This window comes from Chanodichthys erythropterus, chromosome 3 (assembly GCF_024489055.1).
Source record: "Chanodichthys erythropterus isolate Z2021 chromosome 3, ASM2448905v1, whole genome shotgun sequence".
Taxonomy (NCBI): domain Eukaryota; kingdom Metazoa; phylum Chordata; class Actinopteri; order Cypriniformes; family Xenocyprididae; genus Chanodichthys; species Chanodichthys erythropterus.
The window spans coordinates 30,715,425-30,739,854 of NC_090223.1; the positions used below are offsets into that span (position 1 = coordinate 30,715,425).

At 35.2% G+C, this 24,430-nt stretch overlaps 3 protein-coding genes across 3 annotated transcripts in view; all 3 read right to left on the reverse strand.

The window, feature by feature from the left end:
* lat (linker for activation of T cells) overlaps window positions 1-4,004 on the reverse strand; it is a 6,123-nt gene extending 2,119 nt beyond the window's left edge. The window contains exons 1-6 of the mRNA XM_067381733.1: window positions 3,937-4,004; window positions 2,563-2,667; window positions 742-790; window positions 544-572; window positions 382-436; window positions 244-302 (exon numbers count right to left, since the gene is read on the reverse strand). Of these exons, the coding sequence (XP_067237834.1) occupies window positions 244-302; window positions 382-436; window positions 544-572; window positions 742-790; window positions 2,563-2,665 (295 nt within the window). The 5' untranslated portion in view covers window positions 2,666-2,667; window positions 3,937-4,004. The remainder of the gene's footprint in view (window positions 1-243; window positions 303-381; window positions 437-543; window positions 573-741; window positions 791-2,562; window positions 2,668-3,936) is intronic.
* Window positions 4,005-6,747: 2,743 nt separating this feature from the next.
* On the reverse strand, window positions 6,748-17,465 carry spns1 (SPNS lysolipid transporter 1, lysophospholipid). The gene is made up of 13 exons (XM_067381727.1): window positions 17,237-17,465; window positions 15,590-15,808; window positions 13,687-13,752; window positions 13,467-13,603; window positions 13,119-13,270; window positions 11,583-11,649; window positions 11,231-11,373; window positions 10,192-10,344; window positions 9,833-10,022; window positions 9,603-9,668; window positions 9,165-9,263; window positions 8,900-9,068; window positions 6,748-7,436 (listed from the first exon to the last, which is right to left on the reverse strand). The coding sequence occupies exons 2-13, from the start codon at window positions 15,801-15,803 to the stop codon at window positions 7,366-7,368; spliced, it is 1,527 nt and encodes a 508-aa protein (XP_067237828.1). The 5' UTR covers window positions 15,804-15,808; window positions 17,237-17,465; the 3' UTR covers window positions 6,748-7,365.
* A 1,183-nt stretch (window positions 17,466-18,648) lies between these two features.
* nfatc2ip (nuclear factor of activated T cells 2 interacting protein) lies at window positions 18,649-24,428 on the reverse strand. The gene is made up of 9 exons (XM_067381728.1): window positions 23,363-24,428; window positions 22,649-22,777; window positions 22,448-22,502; window positions 21,748-21,859; window positions 20,035-20,118; window positions 19,668-19,923; window positions 19,358-19,502; window positions 19,080-19,189; window positions 18,649-18,977 (listed from the first exon to the last, which is right to left on the reverse strand). Exons 1-9 carry the CDS (start codon window positions 23,393-23,395, stop codon window positions 18,816-18,818), a joined length of 1,086 nt encoding a protein of 361 aa, XP_067237829.1. The 5' UTR covers window positions 23,396-24,428; the 3' UTR covers window positions 18,649-18,815.
* Window positions 24,429-24,430: the final 2 nt, after the last annotated feature.

The following is a 24,430-nucleotide window of genomic DNA, read 5'->3' on the forward strand; positions in this document are numbered from 1 at the left end:
ACTCACATAGCAACTTTTATACATAAAGTGTACTTCAAAGTCACATTTATATATATATATATATATATATATATATATATATATATATATATATATATATATATATATATATATATATATAATGTGACATCTTTTCTGAATACAGGTTTGTATTGTAGTAATAAAGCAAAATATGCTGTTTTTTATGACACTTGAGCTGTTAGATTATATTCTCTCAAAGACCATGATGACTGCATTACTCACTTTCTGAAGGAGGACAGGAGGGCACCTTTGTGACAGTAATAGATGGTGAACTGAGTGAACTGAGGGAAGAGAGGTTATTAACACAGTGAAGCACAAGAGTCTGTGAATGTGTATATCTGTGTCTGTGTGTCAACTCACTTGGGTAGTGGGTAAGGTACATTGATAATTCTGTGAGGGTCTGGATGAGGTGCATCTGAATAATAAGAGAGGATACAAACATTTATGTATTAATATGAACACTACAGATTATACGATAACTTATGTTCTGTTGTGCGTTAGAAGAAAGCATGATTTATTTACATGTGGACTGGGGATGCCGAACCACAAATCTGTTTGAAGAGAGATAATGTTGAGCCAACACACACACACAGCTTCAAACACAACTTTAGACCAAAACATACTGTAGATATGATAATTATGACTTATACAATAGTGTAGCAGACAAGATCCTTTTATATGGCAAAATTTGTAAGACAGAGGCGAGATTTTATTTCTTACGTTGAGTTGTATTCTGGACTAGAGTCACTGGACCTCTGAGGGATGGATGCTGTAAAATAAATAAAATATATCCAGTAAACAAACTAACTTTTTTTCAATGGATATTAATCATCACATTCACCTTAAAATTTTGATTCTTTTTAATGAAGTTGGGCTACCAGTTTTTTCAACTGCTTACACACAAAATCCTCACTTGTCAAACAATTTCTGAAACCTGACACTCAAACAGCAGAAGCACACATCAAATCTGTAAAACCACACTCTAAAAAATGCTGGGTTAAAAACAACCCAAGTTGGGTTGAAAATGGACAAACCCAGCGGTTGGGTTAAATGTTTGCCCAACCTGCTGGGTAGTTTTATTTAAACCAACTATTATTTAAAAATTGCTATTTGGCTATCTTAAAATGAACCCCAAATAGTTGGGAAATTAAACAACAGATGCAATTAGAGACAACAATAATAGACAAAAGGTGAATGTTTATTAATAAGCTTTAATATTTTATTAATATAAATTTAATAGATTAATAGTTTATTAATATAAATGTATTAATAAGCAATTTAATAAATGTTTATTAATTATTCATTGAACATTATGTTCATTTCCAACATACTTTGAGTTAATTTTAATTAAGCAATACAGTAATTTTTAAACAATAGCTGAGTTAAATAAAACTACCCAGCAGGTTGGGCAAACATTTAACCCTCCCGCTGGGTTAAAACAACCCAATTGCTGGGTTTGTCCATTTTGTTTTTAACCCAGCATTTTTTTAAAGTGCATACACTTAATTCTCTGCCTTCGACTCAGTTTTCAATGTCATAAAATAGTACTTTTTGCAAAACACAACACAATTTTCTATGACACACAAAAAAAACTAACAGGAAGTATCTTGATATCCTTTTTCAAAGTACACATGGTTCTTTTGTACTGTGTAATACTTGTATTCACAACCACAAATGCTTACAGTAAACAATAAATCAATAGTTTGGTTTCAATCTTGCTCTCATGTTTACCATGAATTGTTAAGCATCTCTCTGCTAATTACTTTCAATCTTGTACAGAAATGGAGCTCATGAAAGAAGAGCTTTAGGTTTTGAATAACTGTATTATATAACCAAAAATAGATTATTATGGCAAAGGTGTTTGCAAAGTACGTGTTTGTGAAGAGACATTTTGCAAGAGACATAATTTTGCATTTTGTGTGTGCAATTCTTGAATTTGTGTGTAAAGTTTTGAAAAAAACAGGCAAAGTTTTGAAAATGTATGTAAGCAGTTGGAAAAAAACTGTAATGTAACTATTGCTCGGTTTCAACCAACTAGTAAACATCAAACGTTTCAAGCATTAAATATGCGTTATGCTGCCTTCACGCGCTCTCGGAATTATCGTAAATACGAGTTTTCTAGTTTAAAAAACAAACAAACAAAAAAACACCTTCCCATTTCGAGCTCGTAATCACGACTTCAAAAGTCGGAATTATCAAAGTTCCGATAGCATAGCACGTGAAGGAAGAGTTGCACGCCGAGTCTGACTAAACTCTGGCCTAGTCGTTCTGCGCATTTTCTGGAAAGATTCAGGTGATGCACGATCCGTATTCAATCCTTGTCATATTTGCTTGCGCATATACTAGCACAGGAGGATGATGACTGTAGCTCGACGACACAAAAACGTTATTGAAAGTGCAAAATTATCATTATAACTCTTTCTTATAGCGTCATTGTCAGAGTTGTACAAACTGAAAAACATCCCTTTTACCATGAAGTTTTTGATGAGAGAGAGAGAGGGAAAAACACATTTTATTGTAGACAGAGTTATGAGGTCTTACTTGGCTGTTTATGCCGCCAGCAGTATGTACAAAGACTGGTTACAAGGATGATTGACAGGAGGACAGCCCCGCTTACCACAGACAGCAGTGTAGTGGAGTCCATAACTGAGGAGACAACGTGAGGAGAACATCGATTTATAGCAGTATTAGGCCACAAAATAGAGCAACAAACTTCTTCTGAAATCTGTGGTTTTAGGTTAGTGTGACTAACCCTGCGAAATGTTTGCTCATTTTGCATAAATGAAGCAGCAGTATATGAAAAGTTAGGTCAACTCATTTCATTTGGTTTATATGAAACTGAACTTCTTTTTTTAATTATACAAATGAAACAAGATGATTAGTTAAGGTGCTCCTTCTTGTAGAGACGCAAATTTTAAGAAACGGCTGAAGATACAGCTCTTTTAAACATTTCTCACAATTTATTATTTAGCAATACATTCTTAAATTTGATTTGATAATTTCCACCATGCACATTTAAGTGCCTCTTGCATCTTTCTGAATACTTTGTAACTTTGTCTGCAAAAATCACATTCTTAATCAGTATCATCTTGTTTTCCAGTAAAAACATCTCAACTTCTATGAAACAACACAACTTCTTTTGGCCAGAATCCCTTTCAAGGTATGTACAATTCTATATGCAGGCTCTGTTTTAGCCCTGTGGTCTTTCAGAAAAACAAAAATTAGTTTATTTAATTTGACTATTGACGATGTCAAATAGTGCATACACAATGATCATATACTTGTGTCATTTCTATTGCATCTCAAATGATGTATTGTGCTTGGTAGCGTTTTAAAAATTTTATATATATAGCATTTATAAATATTCACACTTTGCAAAATTTGGAAATGACACTTTATTAAAATATTTATATAACAAGTTTTATCTTGATTTGTTTTTATTCACGTTACATGTCTGATTTTTATCTCAGGCTTCACTGATGTTGCCTTCACGATTAACAAATACACTAATTTTAGGAAAAATAATCACTATTTGTGTTTTAATTAAGATTGTTATAGTTTTAATACATAGTACATAGTAGTTTTATGGTGTATTTTTTCATGTTTTAAGACTGAAAGTCTTGGTCTGGACAAGAGTAAAAAATAAAATTTAAATTCTACACAGCAAAAAAATCTACGATAAAGTTTATGACATTTTTAAAGTGACCTTCATATAGAAGACAAACTCCTGATTACCTCAGCATGAATCGTTGTGTGCATTTTAGTAGAGACTGGCTCTTCTTCTCTGTAACATTTCTAAAAATCTTTGAACGGTCAGCTTTTTTTTCACCTGAAACGTTTTGCTGGTTTTAATAATGTAAATTCTCAGTCTGTTAAATTTCATTCGGCATCACCTGCCTTGCAAGTTTTACACACCTCTATATATGTGAGTGTGACTGTCTGTGGTTGCATTCAGTGCCAGGAAACGGATTTCCTGTATTTTGCAGTTAGATGAGAGAAAAAAAACGAAAAAAAAAAACGACATATTATGAGAGGTTTGGGCCTCTCTAAATCCTAGAGCTGTCAAGTTATAGAGAACTACTACCTAGAACCCCCAAAAGCAGCGCAGGTGGCCTACATTCTCTTAATTTCAGCGCATGCAAATTTGGCATGTTCTTTGGCACCCAATATTATATTATTGTCGATTCGAAAAATCAAATCATGAACAAATCATGAACTTATCCAGCACAACAGGACTACTCATTTATATGCATAGAATTATTAAATGTATTTGTCCAATGCATGCTTTACTGAGAAAAGGTCACTAAGAACATGAATGTAATTGACTTGACAAAGGAAACTGAGTGTGATAATGAGGTTTCATTTGTGGTTTAAAAGGCCCTGACCCTTCGATCTTTATCGTTACATTACAGCCATATACTGTAACAAGTCAATATTACTCAATTTCACAGAGTGATTGAGCTACTAAATAGGACTTCTAAATAAATCTTTTGTGTAAAAAAATAATGTTTGCTGACTTGCAGAGAATATCGATCATGTTTAGAAACATTTACCTTCTTAATATGAAGCCCACACCCAAAATCAAAGAAAAATAGCCTTCCAAATGAATTTTTGTGGCAATTTGAAATATATTATATTGCCTGATAAATGTTTCTAAGCCCTTCTGTCAGTCGCATCAACCACGTTGGTGGTAAATAGCATGATACTCGCACAGACAAAACCAAAGGTGTGGACAGTAAAGTTTGGACTGCAAAGTTCCTCACTAAACGAGAGCGGTGGATCGAATAATGCAGGATTTCATGGCAGTTTGTAGAAATTAGATGTAAATTCTCATTATTGTACTCAAACTCAAGCTCTGTATCGCATAACAGAAAACGTCGAGAGTATTCCACACATAATTATGCCAGAAGAGATGAAGAGTAAAAAGCTTACCCTATCAGTAGCAGCAGTCAAGTCAAATCAAGACACCACACGTTCTGCTCAGCAGAAACCTGTAACCAAACTGGAGACCAGTTCACACGCACGCTGCAGATTGTACAAATCACACCTAACTCGCAGCTCACAATGAAGGTGCCACCATTTTTTTATTCTTCCTCCCACACAGATCACTCCTTTTTCCTCCGTTTTCTAAATGACCTCCCAACCCAAGCTTGAACAATCCCGGTAGTCAGTCTTTTAATATGCTCATATCTGCTGAAGTTAATTCCTTAAGTTTTATTAACTCATACGAGTTGATGAGCCGTGTCCTGATCTACAGGGCCTTTGCCGCAAAGAACTTTACTTTTAGGTTTCTCTCCTCACTGCATTTGCTCTCTGCCTTCTCATAGGCTCATCGAAAGCACCCTTCCATCACTTGCACCAGTCAGCATCTTTTTTCCTGCTTTTCATCTCTGTAACTGGCTGCTCTCTCGCTCATCTCACCTCCCTTCCTTATCTCATCTTATATCTGAAGGTTCGGTTTCTTCCTTGGTTTTCTGTTGTCATGCAGATTTAATTACATGTTTTAGTTTTCTTCATTTTCAGCATTTGTCAGATATTAGAGAACACCAAAACAATGGTCATTACATGAGCGTACGTAAAAGATTGAAAAGTCAATAAGGCACGATTTTCTGTTTTTAAATGTTATAGTTTATGAAAAATTGAGTTACATTAGGCTGAGAATTTGACCACATTAGAACAAAAAAGTCATGTTTTTTTTTGCGCTGTCCCATTAAGATTCAATGTCAAACGATAATAACTGGTCATTTTAGAAGACAATAATCAACAATAGAGTCATGTTTTAGAATGTTCCATAATAAAGTGACACAGAACACACAAAAGTGTTTCCTGCAGGTTCATGAGAAATTGAGAAAGTTCGAAATATGTAAAAACTTCTCCGTTTAGAGCTGTAAGAGTTAACTCTGCGCTTCATTATGGCGGGCAGTGAGTCATAATTTCTCAATCTCGCCTCCCACTCTTGTGGCATTTTGTGGTGTTCTTGTACCCTACACAAACAATTGACAGGAATGACATATAGGTACAAGTATATTCTCGCAGGCACAACAACATCCACCAAATGTTCCACTGCACAGACAATGCATGTTTCGATTCAGGCTCTTCGGTTTTCATAATTCATTCACGAGAATAATTTTTCACAGCAAATTTACCAAACAGGCTTGCATCTCTATATCCCACCTACAAACAGGAAACCACAGCAACTGAAAAACCTTATGATCATCGTTGTTGCCACTGCAGAGAGAAAGAAGAGAACGCAAACATGCAAGAGACAGAGAGAAAGATATAAAGAAGTAAAAAGACTCGCCATTATTAAGACATGTTGTAAGGAGAAATAAAGAGGGTAACTGATTTAAAGCAAGTTTAACACACACACAAAAATTCAAAAACACACAAATAAGATTACGTTTCTAATTTAATATTTAAAAAAAGTTACAAAACAAGATTAGCAAGCAAGTTTGCAAATTATGTCAAACGTTTTGCCTGGAAAACCACCACAGCAGAGGGAATGAGCAAAAAACTGCCTTCATTTAAAAACAAAAAATAATTACAGTTTAAGACAGTTAAAATGGCATATTAAAACATGCCATGAACCAGGCCATTGCAACAAATATATGTAACAATATTATTTAAAAAATATATATATATCAAATTAATTAATATCTTAATCATGCCATTGTAGTGTTAGTTTTTTTATGTTCCTCGTAAAAGACTGTGAAAGCTGTAGAATGGAAGAAACATATTAAAACGACAGGAAAGACTGATGTTTGTAAAGGCAGAACACAGACAGGCTCAGTCCGATTCTGCTAGTTTTTAGTCACAGTCCAGTTTTGATTAAAAACAAACGCTGTTTGAGAATACCTTGGTTTTAGCTAAATGACCTAGACAACTATTTGAAAAATCAATTCAGATGCCCTCCAATAAAAAGGTCTAAAATGTAATTTACATGACTTGAAATGTAAAACACAGCTCGATGAGCTTTAATCAAAAGATAAAGAAACATCCCAACATATAACTTCTTTCCATGTCCCATGCCTCTGTGTCCTCCCATAGGACTCCTCCAGATGGAGTGCAGAATGGTTGATGGCACACAGGACTTCCAGGTAAGATGTTCCTGATTTTTTTGTTAGTTCATAATGTTCCAAAATCAATATTGGTGTTAAGGATATAAACAAAAAAATATAAGCATAATAAATTACTATAAAACTCCATATTGTGGAGATAGTCCAATCAGAGATTACTTTTCTCATACTGCTCCAGGATTGGCTGCTGATGACACTGGCTCTCTCTGCCAAAGCCAATCAGAATGTTGTTCCCAGTGTTAAAAAGCATCCAAATCCTTGCGTCATCTCAAATTAAAACGCTTGACACTGTTACTTTAGTGGACCTGCCTCTCTTTGGAACAACAATTGGTGCGTCATCTGGAAAACAAAGAGACACATCAGTATACTAGATTTTTAAAGTGTCTGTAATAATGACCCTGAAAAATTAGTATGTGATTAAGAATTAATAACATATAAAAAAATAAATAAATAAATAACCCCCCATAAAAATGGACTTGAAAGTAAAACAATCAGCATTTTGTCCAATAAAGAGGGGGAAAAAATATTTACAGCTTGATGTCTGTGGACTGCATTTGTGCGGTCAATAGTTAACTAAAACCATAAAAAAAAAAATTGTTACCTAAAATAAAATAAATGCTAATTGAACTAAACTAAACTAAACTTTTTTTTTTTTCTTTAGTATAACTAAATACTCATTTAGGTGTATATTTTCATTTAGTATAATACTAGAATAAATAAAACTACAATAAAAATTAATAAAAACTATTTTGATATATTTTGAAGTAAAAAAAATACAAAATTAAATGAAACTTAATTTAAATTAAAATTAAAAATACATGTACATAAAAACTAATTCCAACTATTCATAAAACTAATAGTATCTCAATGATACTGAAACAACAATGCTGTCAGATAATTGACTCACTGACTGACACCTAATTAAAACAATAATACTAAATGTTAATGCTAAAAGGTTTATTTTCCAGAGTAACTTTGTGTACAGATGTATGCCAGGACAATCATCCACAACCTCAAATAAAATGACTCTATATAGAGTATCTGATCAGAGAACATGGAAGTTGAAGGAAAATATTTAGTGGTTGAAAACTGCTAAAACAACTTTTACTGTGCATACAAATTCAAATCTGAACAAATTATAAAGCATACAAAATGCTAGCAGGTACTGTGCCAAATTCTGTGACCTACCTAATTATGTGTAGCAGGTGCTATAGTGAGCTAATGCTAACCCTAATCCTAACACTACCGTCACTACATTATGTGTAGCGTCACATAATTCAATTTAACACCAGCTCCAGGAGAGAGTGAGACAGAAACATATCATGTGTCATATCGTACAAGGTGTAAAGAATTTAAATTGACATATCAAATAGTACAAAAAGTGTATGAAGCACTACTTTACTCTCATTCACTTCACAGACTCATTATTGTGTAGTTATTTTAGAGGTTTTTGCAGCCATATTGCCTGGCTCACCCATTATCCAGCAAACACATTGAGTGACTGTGTCTGCTGAATATTTTTCCTATTATTCGATAAAATTTGTTGTTATTTGTTTTGGCTTTAGGCACATCCCAAGTATTTAACCATGAATGTTTCTTTGAAAATGGCTTCCTTTAAATGTAGAATAATAATGATGTATTATTAATGATGTAACAATTGATAAATCAAATCACTCCTTTTGAAAATACACAGAACAAATAAATTAATAATTTGCATAATGTCCTGAAAATACCAAATTCATTGGAAATAGGAAAGGCCTCTAATCTGAGAGAAGACTGATGTCATAAGAGATATCACTCACCAGAGGGGACGTAGTTCTCAGCCAGTTGGCGGTCTTTCTCAATGAAGAGGGCCGTAGCAAGGAAGAAAGCTCCGCCCCCCACGGCCACGAAGGAGCACAGCAGGAGTGACATCTGAAGTGAACGAAAATCCCACATGTACGAGTCTGACTGCTTTATCGAGTCTGACACCTAATGGGGGGAAAAAAACAGACCACATGCAACCTTAAATGTCTTTTTTATAAGAACTTTGAAAGGTTTTTCTGTGCATTTGTAAGATTGACGTACCACTCCTATGAGGTAAGGGCTAACAGCGTCGCCCAGCAGGTGTGAGAGCACAATCTGAAATGCTTCTGCGGTGGAGCGACGTGTGGGGATCACGACATACTGAAAGAAAGAGAGAGAAAGAAGGACATCAAGAAAGAGACCTCACATTATTCCACACAAATAATAGTTACTGATTGGGAATTTTTTTTTGTTGGTATTTTCAGTATTTTAATCCCACTATATTATAGATATAGATTTGAATATAGTGTCTTTTTAAAGTTCATAGTCTTTGGACATTATGAACAATATGTCATTGAATGGCAATAACTGTGTAACATTTCTTCAAACAAGTCTTAACTTTGTGTTTCATAGAAGAAAAAACAACAACAACAGTATCCATGTTTGCAAAGACCCAAGGGTGAGTGAATAATGTAATAAATGGGAGGAAGGGAAACTCACCAGTAGGATATCTGCAACAATGGCCCAATTCATAGACAGGAATGTCTCACCCAGGAAGATAAAGACCTGATGAGAACACAAAATAGTCAACCACCATTATGGTCAGCATAAAACTGCCCTACATTCAACAACAGCACTGCGGTCAATAAAAAAAAACTGAAAACATTTCCTGGAAAAAAAGAGCTTTCAGATAAAACTGGGTCAGAGGAGAGGTCTAATGAGTGACTTACATATGTAGCTGCAGTGCTAGCCTGGGCAAACATGATGGACAGGTAGAGAAAGGGAGCAGCGAGGAGGAGTCCAGCAGCACAGACTAGTGGATCAGCTCGAGGGGTTCTCGTCCTCAGCTTCTTGCTGGCCTGCACTCCACTCGCTACGCCCAGGATGCCCGTCACAACTGTGATGCCGCCAAATATCAGACTACGGAGCAGAAGATTTACTAGTGTATGTTCTTAACAGAAGAATATTTACAATACAGCATGTGCAAATGCAGTACTCTAAATGGCATCGTCAGTACCATAATACTACAAAGACATCAGTCATGATGTGTATCTTTAGAGAGAGAGATGTGTGTATGAGGGTCTGCTACCTGTCAGAGTTGTCACAGGGATCTTTTACACACGGCTGTTTCACTCCAGTGAAGACGCCCGCTCTGAATAAAAAGGCAGGGGCCCACAGGGCCAGTGATCCTGTCACAAAGGCCACAGCCGTGAAGCCAAATGTGGACAGAACAAAACTTGGACTGAAAAAAAAGAAAAAAACGGAAGATGAAGAAAGACATTTAGTTCAGGAAAGAATCAAGCAGTCAATGCAAATCGCACAAAAAGAAGCTCAAGAATCACATACATCACTTATTCGACTTCATTATATATTATATATATTCATATTCACTATGTGGACTCAGTGGAACTAAAAGATTTGAATGAAAAAAAGAAACTATCAGTGTTTTTTCTTTCTAAACACTGGCAGTTTAGTTCGAAATGGGGCGTGGTTTGTATGAAAAATCACTAATGTGAAAGCTGTCGTTTGAATCCGGGTGCGCACTGGGGTACCAAACCCGAGACTACCTGAAGGAGGTGGTCTGAGCTCGGTTGCACTCGAACTGTGGCGCGGTTCACGTAAATATGAAAGCAACTCGGACTCTGGTGCGCACTTGTTCAGGAAGTAAAGTAACCTGTGCATGTGTTTTGGTCGATTATAATGTATTTACTTCAATAAAACATGATAGTGTTGATGATTTACTTTGGATTAACAGCCTGCAGTGTATTCATGTTTTGCAAGTGCACTCAGAGCGGCAAATAAAAGGCAATCAGCTGTCTATATGACAATGGCAGTCACCGAGAGCAATGCTAAAGCTATAGCTTTATGATCAAAATCATAAAGATCATTACCCTGATATCTGAAAAAAAAAAAAAAAAAGTGTTTGTGTTTGCAGGCGATTAGACATTTTTTAATTGATCATATCAAAGGCTGCAGTGGTGTCAGCAATAATTAATAACTGAAGAAAAAACCCTCAGTAGGGTAAAGCAGCATTATCAGATATTAAAAAATTCCCTGCTTGACATCTAAAGCAAAAATCATGACTTATAAATGATGCTTTAAGGCAACATGAGCTCTCAGTGACTCACTTCCTGCAGAGCGCTTTCATGTCCGTTATCCAGCTGGTTCTCTGCAGCGTGTGCTCCGGACGAGCTTCAATCGCACCACGCTTCGGTTCCTGAACCACAAAGAACAAGAGGATCACAGCCAACAGCCCCAGACCAGGGGTCACCTAAGAAAGAGAAACAAACGAAAAAAAGAGAAAACAAAAGAGACAGAGAGAGAGAAAGAAAGAAAGTGAAAGTAAGGGGAGGAAAATTACAGAGAACTGTTATCATATTTAATCTCCAAGTGTGATTTTGTGGTGAAAGCAGCAAGCATGTATTTTGTAAAGCACCCATAGACAGATAAACAGTAAATGTTTTGGTGCTGCTGACATACCCGAAGAGCCCAGTGCCAATCCTTAGCCACATGATTCACCTCTGAGCCCACGATATAACCCAGACCACTGAGGAAAGAAAGGCCAGCAGTGAGCAGCAGTTTTAATGAGAAGCAGGATGAAGTCTGGTCCACAATGCAGCTTATGCTGGCAGAAAACTGCCCATTTAGACAGGAAGTGGATGTCTGATTGACATATAAATTAAGTTACCAAACACAGTTAGATCTAAGATGGTGTTTAGGACCGTGTAAATTTGCAGTCGGACGTACTCTAAAGCTTGGGGTAAGATTTAATTTTTTTAAAGAATTTAATCATTTTATTCAGGAAATACATTAAATTGATCAAAAGTAGCAGTAAAGACATTTATAATTTTACCACAAAAAATAAATAAATAAATAAATAAAATAAAAAAATAAAAATATATCTAGAGTATCAAATCATCATATTAGAATGATTACTGAAGGGTCATATGACACTGAAAATTCAGCTTTGCATCACAGGATTAAAAAACATTTCAAAATATATTAAAATAGAAAACAGTTATTTTAAATTGTAATAATATTTCACAACATTACTGCTTACAAATAATTGCTGAATTTAAATTAAAACTTATTTTAATAAATATTTACAGAAAAAACAAGCCTGTCAGTAGATGTTGGAAATATTTTAGTGATATCATTTTATATGAAAATATAAACATTTTAAATAAAGTGGAATTAGAGACAGGTTTTTCTTCTTGATGTACATCAACAGACTTTTGGAAAAAGAAAAAAAAAAAAATGTAGGAGAGCTTGCAGTTAATCATAAGAAAGGTTTAAGTAGACTAAATGATTGGAGAAGTCCAATATACGTCATCAGAGAGTCTGTCGTTTCACCAGAAGACTTAAGTTATGGCATTTTGATTCAAAATCAACATAAAAATGAAACATGCATGGATGAATCATTTACAGAAAGATCAATAAAATGCATTTAGAAAATAGATAAATGTTTATTTCATGCCGACTTTAATCATTTAACAAATCCAGTTGACTCGTTCGTCCTCAGAAGTGCTCGAGTGTAGCAGCCTGGAAGCTTATAAATGCAACTTCATTTCCAGGTGTGAAAAAAACTGATAATGCAACTGCGTGCGGCAGAGTGTGATAAAGTAACCATGCTGTGAATGTGCATAGAGCTAAAGTGTGAATAACCTAAACACCAGCATTTCGATTGGCAGTTCTGTGTCTGTGTGTGTATTCTTGTATACATAGTTTGAGGACACAAATGTGTATAATGAGATGGGTATTACAACATAAACATGGTTATGAGCACATTTATTGTGTCCTTGTAAACTAAATGGCTTAAAAAAAATGGCTTTGAAATTCAAAAAATGCAGACAGTTTCCTGTGATGAGTTGGTTTAGGGGTAGGGGTAGGGGTAGCGTAGGGGGACAGAATGTACTGTTTGTACAGTATAAAAACCATTACGTCTATGGACAGTCCCCGTAAACCACATATACAAGTATGTGTGTGTGTGTGTGTGTTCGTGATGCGCGGTCACACCTGCCCACTGGGATTGCAAAGTAGAACACAGACAGCATGTTGGTCCTCTTCTCTTTGACAAACAGATCAGCGATGATGGTAGGAGCAATGGTGGAGTAACTGGCCTCTCCAACTCCCACTAGCCCTCGCGTCAACAGCAACGCCCAGAAATACTGAGAGAAGATTTATCCTATTAGTTTACTCTACAAATCACACTTTAAAACATATATACTCTTCAGTATATGAGACACAGAGTCTGAGATTGAAAAGTATTGCTTTGAAACAAAGTCTTTAAGAAAAATAATATTCAAATACAAGGGTGAGGTTTAACACATCTGGAAAGCCTGAAATGTTTCGTGTTAGACTTACGTCTTTGCCAATGAAGGAGCTGGCAAGCGTCACTAGGCACCAGAAGAAAATACCCACACTCATGATCAGCTTCCTGTTATACCTGTCACCCAGGTATCCGAACACAGGAGCCAAGAACATGTAGCTGCAGATGAAGACTGAAGGGCAATAAAGAATTAAACAATGCGAATGAAAAAAATAATATAATAAAATGGATATTACATGGTATGAATCTGCTCACCTGTCTGAAGTAGCCCTGATTTTCCATCACTAATGCTGAAGAAACGCTCAATGTCTGGAAGTACACCTGTAAGAGAGGAAGGTTATTATCACAGCTTTATTATTGACCAATCCGTATGATATGTTTTGCAGAATAAAACAATGAAGTCTTTCTATAGTTATTTATAAATCATCAAACAGTCATTGGCAACAAGAAATCTCTTTTTGCTTTGCAACAAGGTCTGTATTACTAATAGCAAAACCATGTTTATTAACCTCATAACAGCAGTGTTATTGTTAAACAAAACTATTAAAAATAGTTTTCATTAATTGAAATAAAGTTAAAATAAAATGATCATGTGGAAAGTGATGAAGAGAGAAAAGTTGCAAAAAAAAAAAAAAACTGAAGACAATGGGCATTGAAATATATGTGTATGGTGCACAATTTTGATAAATAATATATGAACGTAAATGTTTAGGTCTGATTTAAACAGTAATTAAGAATTTCTGCATCAATAAATGAAAATTAGTGCCCCAAACTTATTTACACAACTGACTACTAACTTTAAGTACTAAAATTACTAAATAAATACATTTAATTAAATGTACGCTACCGTTCAAAAGTTTGGGGTCAGTAAGATTTTTTTAATGTTTTAAAAGAAGTATCTTCTGCTCACCAAGCCTGCATTTATTTGATTAAAAATACAAACAAAAACAGTAATATTGTAAAATATTATTCCAATTTAAAACAGCTGTTTTCTATGTCAATATAGAGTAAAATGTAATTTATTCTTGTGATGTCAAAGCTGAATTTTCAGCATCATTACTCCAGTCTTCAGTGTCACATGATCCTTCAGAAATCAATCTAATATGATGATTTGATTCTTAAGAAACATTCATTATTATTATCAATGTTGAAAACAGTTGTGTACAATTTTTTTTCAAAATTCTTCGATGAACAGAAAGTTCGAAAGAACAGCATTTATTTAAAATAGAATATTTTCTAACATTATAATTGTCTTTACTGTAACTTTTGATCATTTTAACTCATCCTTGATAAAAGTATTGATTAATTTTATTTCTATCCCCCAAAAATACAATTAAAATTCTTACTGACCCCAAACTTTAGAACGGTAGTGTTTAATGTTACAAAAGATTTAGATTTCCGACAAATGCTGTTCTTTTGGACTTTCTATTCATCATAGCATCATGAAATAAAAATGTAAATAACTGTTTTCAACATTGATAATAATCATAAATGTTTCTTGAGCATCAAATCATCATATTAGAATGATTTCTGAAGGATCATGTGACACTGAAGACTGGAGTAATGATGCTGAAAATTCAGCTTTGATCACAGGAATAAATTACACTTTACTGTATATTGACATAGAAAACAGCTGTTTTAAATTGGAATAATATTTCACAATATTACTGTTTTTGTTTGTATTTTTAATCAAATAAATGCAGGCGTGGTGAGCAGGAGATACTTTCTATTAAAACATTAAAAAATCTTACTGACCCCAAACTTTTTAACGGTAGTGTATTTATTTATTTATTAAATTAAAACTAAACAGAAATATTAAAAATGCCACAATGACATAACAAAATCACTAAAACTTGAAAATATAAAAAACTAGAATTAAAATATAAAAATAAATTAAATGAAAAAATAAACAGTTTATAAAATAACTTCTTCAGAAAACATAAAAACTGAATATGAATCAGTGATGTGATTTAGAAGTTATCCGATTCAAAAAGAACAACCCAGACTAGTATAATCTTACATCATGAACAAAGTGCATTATAATGGCGTATCTGGGCGTTAGTGCTTTGTGTCTTTGTGGTGTGCATTTGATCTGGATGAAAAGGAGCCAGCATTGTCTAGCAGCACTGATGCACTGAAATCTAATAGCACTGGTTACCTGCCACAGTGAATCTGTCCATATAGTTCAGCAAGTTGATGTAGCAGAGTACAATCACAGTCAGTATAGCTCTCTTATCAGACACTCCACTGGCAGGCTCATCCTCCTCCTCCTCAGGCTTAGGTGAACCCACCCCATTGTCAGCCAGCCCCTCCCCCTCATAATCATCTGAGAAGAAGGGCGTGGTGTCTGCAGAAACATCTGTCCGTGACATCACTGCTGCAGAAAACAAGACCAAACAAAAAAGGTCACATAAAGCAAAAGTTGCCACTACAAATCAAAGTCTTAGCAATAGTATTGCAAATCTACAAACTTCCCTAAATCACGGTTGGTTTGGTAAACCACAATCACTTCCTGACGGGAAGCAAAACGTATTAAAAGTAGCCTACTGTGTTAAATGCTCAAGAGCAAAAAAGACCAAAGTCTACTACTGATTACACAAAGATTATTGATCACATTCTAATCTCAACCTCACATGAGGATGTACAATGAGATTCAAAAGACTTGTGAAAATGCTTCTAATTTGCATTAAAAACAATTTTTTTTTTCATAAATGAATGAATGAAATGAAAAATTGCTGACATTAAAAGTGTGTATTTGCATATTAATGACCATGAAATAGTGCAGAATCAGATTTTTTTTTTTTTCACTTTCTGAAAATGTTTCCGTTTTTGTTATCTTTTTTTTAATTTACAAAATTATATAATGATTTATTTCTGTGTTTAAATTACATTTTAAATGTGGACTCAGACTTTTGATCCCCACTGTTACTTTTGTGTGAGATAATCCATTTCAAATATAGACACATAAGATGAGGAATACTGCCAAAGAGCTTTTCTAAAATATATTCCACTGATACAGACGTCAAGAATTATATTTATAATCTAGTTTGTCAGGAGTGTAGTTTAGATACACAAGGAAGACACATGGAGAGGGAAGTAGGCACAAGCTCGTGACGCGAATTAATCTCACCACAATGTCATGTGAATACAATGAAGAAGAAGAAAAAAAATGCTCCAAGAAAATATTAGCAAGATAACGCTATGGGCATAGAGAGCTTTGCATGCGTGCATGATTTTGAGTAATATATGAACATAAATGTTTAGGTTTAAAGCTCTCTAGGTTTAGGTTTGGCTGTTTAAAACGGTAAATAAATTAAATTCAGTTCGCAAACTTAAATAACTTGTGTGGAATAACATGAAAGAAGAATCTTTATATAGGTTACATTCAGCTGAATCAAACCAAAGTTGAACCGGTTTTTGCTGACTGATGATATCTGATGCCTGGTGTTGACCAATACTAGTCTATATGTACAGACATGAAGCGGGTTAAGCAACATATTCCACTGACAGCAACACACACGCACAAAACGGGGTATTTCATTTGGTTATTGTAGAAAAGGCACAGAAAACACACCCGGAGTTTCCACAACATTGGAAAAAAAACATTCAATCACAAAAACATTCAAGCAAACATTCAATCACAAAAACATTCAAGCAAACATTCAATCACAAAAATAAGAAAGAACCTTTCATTCAACATTGCTGACATGCAAATCACAAAACCTATATAAAAGAGCGATATGAACTCTCTACCATCTGATCCATCCGAGACTTTGTTTACTGATCTGTAAACACTGTTGTTTACCTGGAAGATGCAAAGCGACGTCAGAAGCGTCCTCGACGTTCTCCTTCTGGACGCTGTTGGGCTTCCTCCGAGGTGTCAATATGTTTCAGGATCTTTACCTCACCTCTTGTGTGAACATTTTTGAGAGTCTCGAAGAAACTGTGCAGCTGACAGACTTACAGTTTGATTCGGATCTACAAGCTCAGCGCGACGCCATATTGGAATGACGCAGTACTTCCGCTGCACAGTCATGTGAGCGCTCCGCTCCCCCTCCCCCTCCGACTGCTGTCAACATCATTTTCACCCTCCCTGTGCTGTTTTGAAAGATTAAAAATAAAGATATAAAAAAAAAACAAGTAAATATATTTAAAATGAGGATATTCTGATTTGTGCACTTTAATTCATTTTCCCCCGGTTTTACAGACAAGGCTTAATCTAGTCCTAGACTAAAATGCATGTTTGAGCTGTTTTAACTAAAAGTAAATTGCACTGACAAATCTTAAAATATGTTAGAGCGATTGTTTTGTCTCAAAATTCACACCAGTAGTGTTTTTTTATTCTAGTGAACATCTATAAAAGCTACTTAAATGCCCTAATTGAACTACAAGGCCTAATCCTGGCTCAGGCTAAGCCCTGTCTGTGAAACTGGGCCTTTATTTATTTGTAATTCTGTGACTGTGAATAGATAATGATTTATAAATGATTAAAAAACGTATTCTTCCGTACTTTATGCAAATTACTTTAAGACAAACGATGTTAACAAAATCACTAGTGAATCTGAGTATTTCATTAGCCTCTACTTTTTGTTCTAATGAATGCTGGTGCTTTATCAGCACAAACCAATGTAGAGCAGTGAATAATTGTTTGAGCTGATCAATGACCCGAGATAACGAGTTCACATGAGTGTGAAGTTAACATTTGCTGCGCTTAATTCAGCTTTTGGCTGGGTCATAAACCGTCTGTAAAATGATAAAATACCCCACATGCCCCTGTAGTTAATTCCTAAGCTTCCTCATCAAACATTTGATATATTCACAAACTCAAATGGCAAATATACTGGCTTATTTACAGCTACTTCTGCATTTGACGTTGACTTCGTTTTTATAGGTAACAGCTGTAATTGTTTAAGTGGATAATTTCTTTCAAATTAATTAAATGTAATTATTTGACATAAATTGGTGTGATAAGTTTTTATTAAATAGTATGCTTTTATAAAAAAGTAAAATGCCCCCGAAAACCAATTCCAGTGAGACAAGTACTGCATACAACAGAAACATCTTACAAATTTGTCCTTTTATTATATTCCTTTCAATCAAGTAAATTATTTTCATTAAAAAAAATCAACTTTTAAATAAATCGGGTGTATATACACGATGTAAAATGGATTTTATATTGTTTTTGCATGTCCTCAAACATAAGTCAAATGAATGCTGTTCATGAAACCTACAAAAATATTTGTCAGTGGTCTGTTATTCAGCACAAGTGATGAGGTCTAAACAAACATCTGACATTCTTTACCAATCTTTTTCTTCCTCCTTGCGTACAAAACATGGTACTGTAAAAGTACAAAACTCCCAACAACATCAATAGTTGCTGACGTTCAGGACCAGACTTCAATGACGTCGCCATCCTCCATCTCTAGTTCAGCTGGAGTCTGATCAAATGTGACCCTTGACCCATCAAAGAGGAATTTAGCCTTCCATCTAGCACTGGCAGCCAAACCAGAGACATACTGAGACAGGATGGACCCTAGAGGAGCATCCTTTAAAAAAAAGAGAAAAGAACAATAATAGTTGAGCACCATTTCCTTTACAGAAACTCAAGGTGCACAAAGCGCAAGAAGAACATCCAAAAAGACATGGACCTTTTGTATGGAATACTCCTGCACAGACGCTTTCTCTTTGCCTTGCAGGCGCACAGTAATGACATCACGTTTGTCACTCTCTTCTTGTTTATTCTCTGTTACTACACAATCTAGAAAAAAAAGAGACAAAAAGGAGTTGTATGAAGTTTGCCGGACGTGCCATTTATAGAATGTTTTCATCTAAAACATTCAGAAGGATCCATTACAAAACAATGGAACAAATGCACCGTAATGCATGCTAATGAATTCAGCTCAAAATTCCCACTGTTTTCCATTACCAATAATGTCAGCTATGCCAAGACCCAGCTCACTGACAGACGAGTGAATAGGAAGATCGATATCTTTCTTTAATAACAGAATTTGGCTGGGTGTGACATTAAGTTTGATGGCCAGCTGCTCCACAGCTTTTCTCAAAGGATCCGTCTGCAATCGAAAAACACCTACATTTAATGACAGTCCAAGTCAAATATGAAAACATTAATTTGCCAGCTTAAATAAAAAGGTAACTATATTCATATACATTTTATATAACAAACAAATATGGCTCAAATAACTTTCGAAGTAACCAAACATGTTTATTCCACCTACAGAGAGTATCGGGATTTTGTACAACTCTGTTCGGCAGCGGAATTTTAGCGAAATTTCTCGAGCAGAGTCTCTGCCTTCAGTATTCGGGGGACGTCTTCTTTTCCGTTTGCTGCCAGAAGAAATGATGATGATGTCATCGTCGTCGTCATAGTCATTGACAGGAGATGGAGAGTGTCTGTACTCAGTGACAAGTTCTTGAGGCTCAGGGGACAGACACACAAGAGAGCCGATCGCATCCAGTTTCCTGTTGATTTCTCTAGGACAGAGATGGAGAACGAGAGAATGTCAAACATGTTCACTCATCTCTGGCCTTACTAGGTGTTCATTTCGTTATTGCTAATATTGCTACTCATTTGATGTCACTCACCGAATTTTCTGATTTGCTCGTCTGCTCCGTTTCACTGGTGGACTGCATGGTGGTGGGGGTGGAGAGGGAGAACGAAGGATTTCCCTGAAGTTGAGAAAGATGGTTAGATGAAAGAACACAGCTTAGAGTAGGCTAATCAGTCAGCTGATTAACTGACTGTTCGCAAAGGCCCGCCCCCTTTAGTTACTGTTGCTATGTCCGACAAGCCATGCCGGTCTCTCCACACACTTCTCACGCATTGAAAAATACAGTACAGTCCAAAAGTTTGGAACCACTAAGATTTTTAATGTTTTTAAAAGTTTCGTCTGCTCACCAAGGCTACATTTATTTAATTAAAAATACAGTAAAAAACAGTAATATTGTGAAATATTGTTACAATTTAAAATAACTGTGTACTATTTAAATATATTTGACAAAGTAATTAATTCCTGTGATCAAAGCTGAATTTTCAACATCATTAGTCCAGTCTTCAGTGTCACATGATCCTTCAGAAATCAATCTAATACGCAGATCTTCTGCTCAAGAAACATTTAATGTGTACAATTGTACAAAATATTTGTGTACAATATTTTTTTTTCAGGATTATTTGATGAATAGAAAGTTCAAAAGAACAGTGTTTATCTGAAATCTAATCTTTTGTAACATTATAAATGTCTTTACTGCCACTTTTGATTGATTTAATGCATCCTTGCTGAATAAAAATATTCATTTCTTTAATTTCTTTTCAAAAAAATAAAAATAAAAATTCTTACTGACCCCAAACTTTTGAACGGTAGTGTATAATGCTACAGAAGCTTTTAATTTCAGATAAATGCTGTTTTTTTGAACTTTATATTCATCAAGGAATCCTGAAAAAAAAGTACACAACTGTTTTCAACATTGAAAATAATCATAAATGTTTATTGAGCAGCAAATCAGCATATTAGATTGATTTCTGAAGGATCATGTGACACTGAAGACTGGACTAATGATGCTGAAAATTCAGCTTTGCATCACAGGAATAAATTACTTCGTCAAATATATTTAAATAGTACACAGTTATTTTAAATTGTAATAATATTTCACAAAATTACTGTTTTTTACTGTATTTTTAATTAAATAAATGTAGCCTTGGTGAGCAGAAACGGCTCGTGAACCAATCATCTCTTCTGACTAGTTCATTTATCGCATCAAATAAACATGAATGAACATCAGAAGGAATGTTGTTTCAATCGCGGAAAGACGTCAGTACACACCATTTTTCAAGTTCATCTACATTAATCTGCTAACTCCCCTGACTGCTTTGTCAGACAAAATGGCAGATTCTGCGTTATGATTGGTTAGATCACCTGTCAATCAAACTCATGGCGAAGGGTCAAATGACCTCGCTGTAGGTACATTCACCTAATGTGGTAATTACTGTTATAAGATTCCAACTTGTAAAAAGCGTCCACGTCCTCGTAGAACTCATAATTACAACTTGTAAACTGGGAATTTTCTGAGAACTTGAACCACCTGACTGCTGCAGATTAATTTAGAGAAACATAATTCTAACAGCTCAGAGTAGAATGTCATGTGCTGTCATCTCAAAATTACAGTAATTACGACATGTCGTGAATGAAGCATATGATTCATTTTGATGTTGTCACAAAAACAAATAACGTTTATCTTGGGTGCATAATTACTCAATTTTTACTTCCCGAGGTAAACACTAAAATCAGTCTGTGTACTTACTGAGCTTCACTCTGTTCTGGCTCCTCCTCTGAGCCACTCAAATCAATGCTGATTGGCCGTTTCTCTGCACGTGGTGGGGAAGGAGACCAAAGAGGACCACCCTTTTCCTCATCTAGTATGGTAAATAAAAACAGTGAGGATACCATTGGATTACTTCTACTAAAAAAACGATAAATATCCATTGTAAAGAGTCTACAAGTAAGAGTTTGGGGTTGGTAAGATTTTTTTTAATGTTTTTGAAAGTTGTCTCTTATGATCATTAACACTGCATTTATCTGAACAAAAAATACAGTAAAACAGTAATATTGTGATTTTTACATTTTAAAAGAACTGTAACAGTAATTTTTACGTATTTTTACATTTTAAAAGAATTGTTTTCTATTTAATCATTTAAAATATAATTTATTCCTGTGATGTCAAAGCTGTATTTTCAGCATCATTACTCCAGTCTTCAGTGTCACATGATCCTTCAGAAATCATACTAATATGATGATTTGATGCTCAAGAGCCATTTCTTTCAATATCATAGCTGAGAACAGTTGTGCTGCTTGATTTTGTTTTTAATAGTGATACTTTTTTCAGGATTCTTTGATCAATAGAAAGTTTTAAAAAGCTCAACCCAAATTTTTGAACGTTCGTGTATAAAGTGATTTCTTTGAATACATAAGCACCATTGACAGTGGTCTGTAAGTTGTGATACCTGTAAGACTGGTGTTTTTGAAGGTGGTCGGATTCAGATTTAAGGAGCGGTTAACCTAAAACACAACAACATAACACGTGAATCACCTTTTAGACGATTTTTGCACCTCTAGCCGTATTATAAAACATGTGGTAAAGGTCATGAACTATATTATTTCCAGTAATCAATGACTTTGACAGTAAGCAGGCAAGATACACCCACCTTGTTGGAGTAAACAGGCACGTTTGTGATGGATGAGGCGTCGATGATGCGGCGGCGTTTGGGAGGATGTTGTTTTGGAGGGTCTGATACAGGAACACTCACATCCCCGTCACTGTCTGATAACGTTACCTGAAATAAGGAGAACAAGGCAACATGTTTCCCATATGATCTCATTTTGGGTCTCAATGGAGTGAAATAGATTTAGGTTACAGATTTAGTTTAGCGAGATAACAAATGTGTTTGTTCTTGCACTGAATACAGATATCGAAACTGCTCGGTAAATCTGATAACACAATGTTTAAAGGACCTGAGCATTATTAATAACTCCAAATGAGACTGAGGTAAGTGAATTTAGGGGTTTTTAATGTAAATATGAACCGTATACAATCTAAAACCAATGCTAAATAATAATGTTGTTGTAACTTCTCTGTAAGTGCAGCAAACATGAGGCTAACACTTGCAGATTTACTTGAATAAAACCACTGAAAGTGGTTCACTCTTTCTATGTTATTGTTAACGTCACATTCATCAATATGACAACTGATTAGCCAGCGTGCTATTGCACAACAGGACAGTTATAGAGTAAATATTCAGATAGTTTTCTGAAAATAACTGTTCAAACGTTGTCTCCATGTAAAAAAGTACAGAGTAGCAATAATAACTCTATAATAAATGTAATCCAGGATAAATGTTATTCGATATATTTTATCTTACCATTTCAGCCATAGCCCGTTTCCGCGCGCTCATTCACGACCGTGCGCGTTCTAGTCGAGTCGTCGTGACGTCACATAGCCAGGCTGGTTACTCTCACTGCGTAGTGTGTATTTTATTACATATTCTCACCCATTTGAACGCTTCGTTCATATATTGAAGAGGTGAATATTTAAAATTTAGTAGGGTAAGGTGATTTATATAACTTTCAAACAGAAAATAAGACGGAAATTACTTAAAGGATTTGTTCACTTTCAAATAAAATTTTCCTGATAATTTACTCGCCCCATGTCATGTCTTTTTTTCTTCAGTCGAGAAGAAATTAAGGGTTTTGATTAAAACATTCCTGGATTATTCTCTATAAAGTGGACTTCAATGGCCTCCAAACGGTTTAAGGTCAAAATGACAGTTTCAGTGCCGCTTCAAAGGACTTTAAACGATACCAGGGGCCGGTTGCATAAACATAGACACAGTCTTAAGATAATGGCTTAGAAATAGTCTGACTAACTAAAGTCACTGAAGAAAGATCGTTGCATAAAATAAGCACACAGCAGTCTTAAGTAAGACTGTCTATATTGCATTGCTTTGTGGGAAAAATAAGACGCTGAACAACTTAAACAAAATGGCCGACAGTGGGCGCTCGTCACAATTTTCCTTCGCTGAAAATATTTGTATTTTGGAGGAATACAATGCTTCCAAATCCACTTTAATGAATAAATTTAGCGACTACAATGCCAATAGCAAAAAAAACAAGGCGTGGACAACAATAACTGAAAAAGTTAACAGCGTAAACCCGTCTGTCTCGCGATCCGTCAAAGACGTTCAGAAACGTTTTAAAAATATGGTCCAAGAGGCAAAAAAGGAAATATTCAAGCGAAAAAACCCTGCAACAGGTGGGGGACCAAATCCTAAATTGAAAAGGACAACGGAAATGATAATTGAAATATATGGAGAGGAATCTCCGATGTTTTGGGGAATCCCCGGGGGGAGGGAGAGCGGAGTATCCGGGCGGACGTTACCTGCAGCGGGGGAGGATACCGCTGTCGCATCAGTTCCGCTTCAACAGTCTCG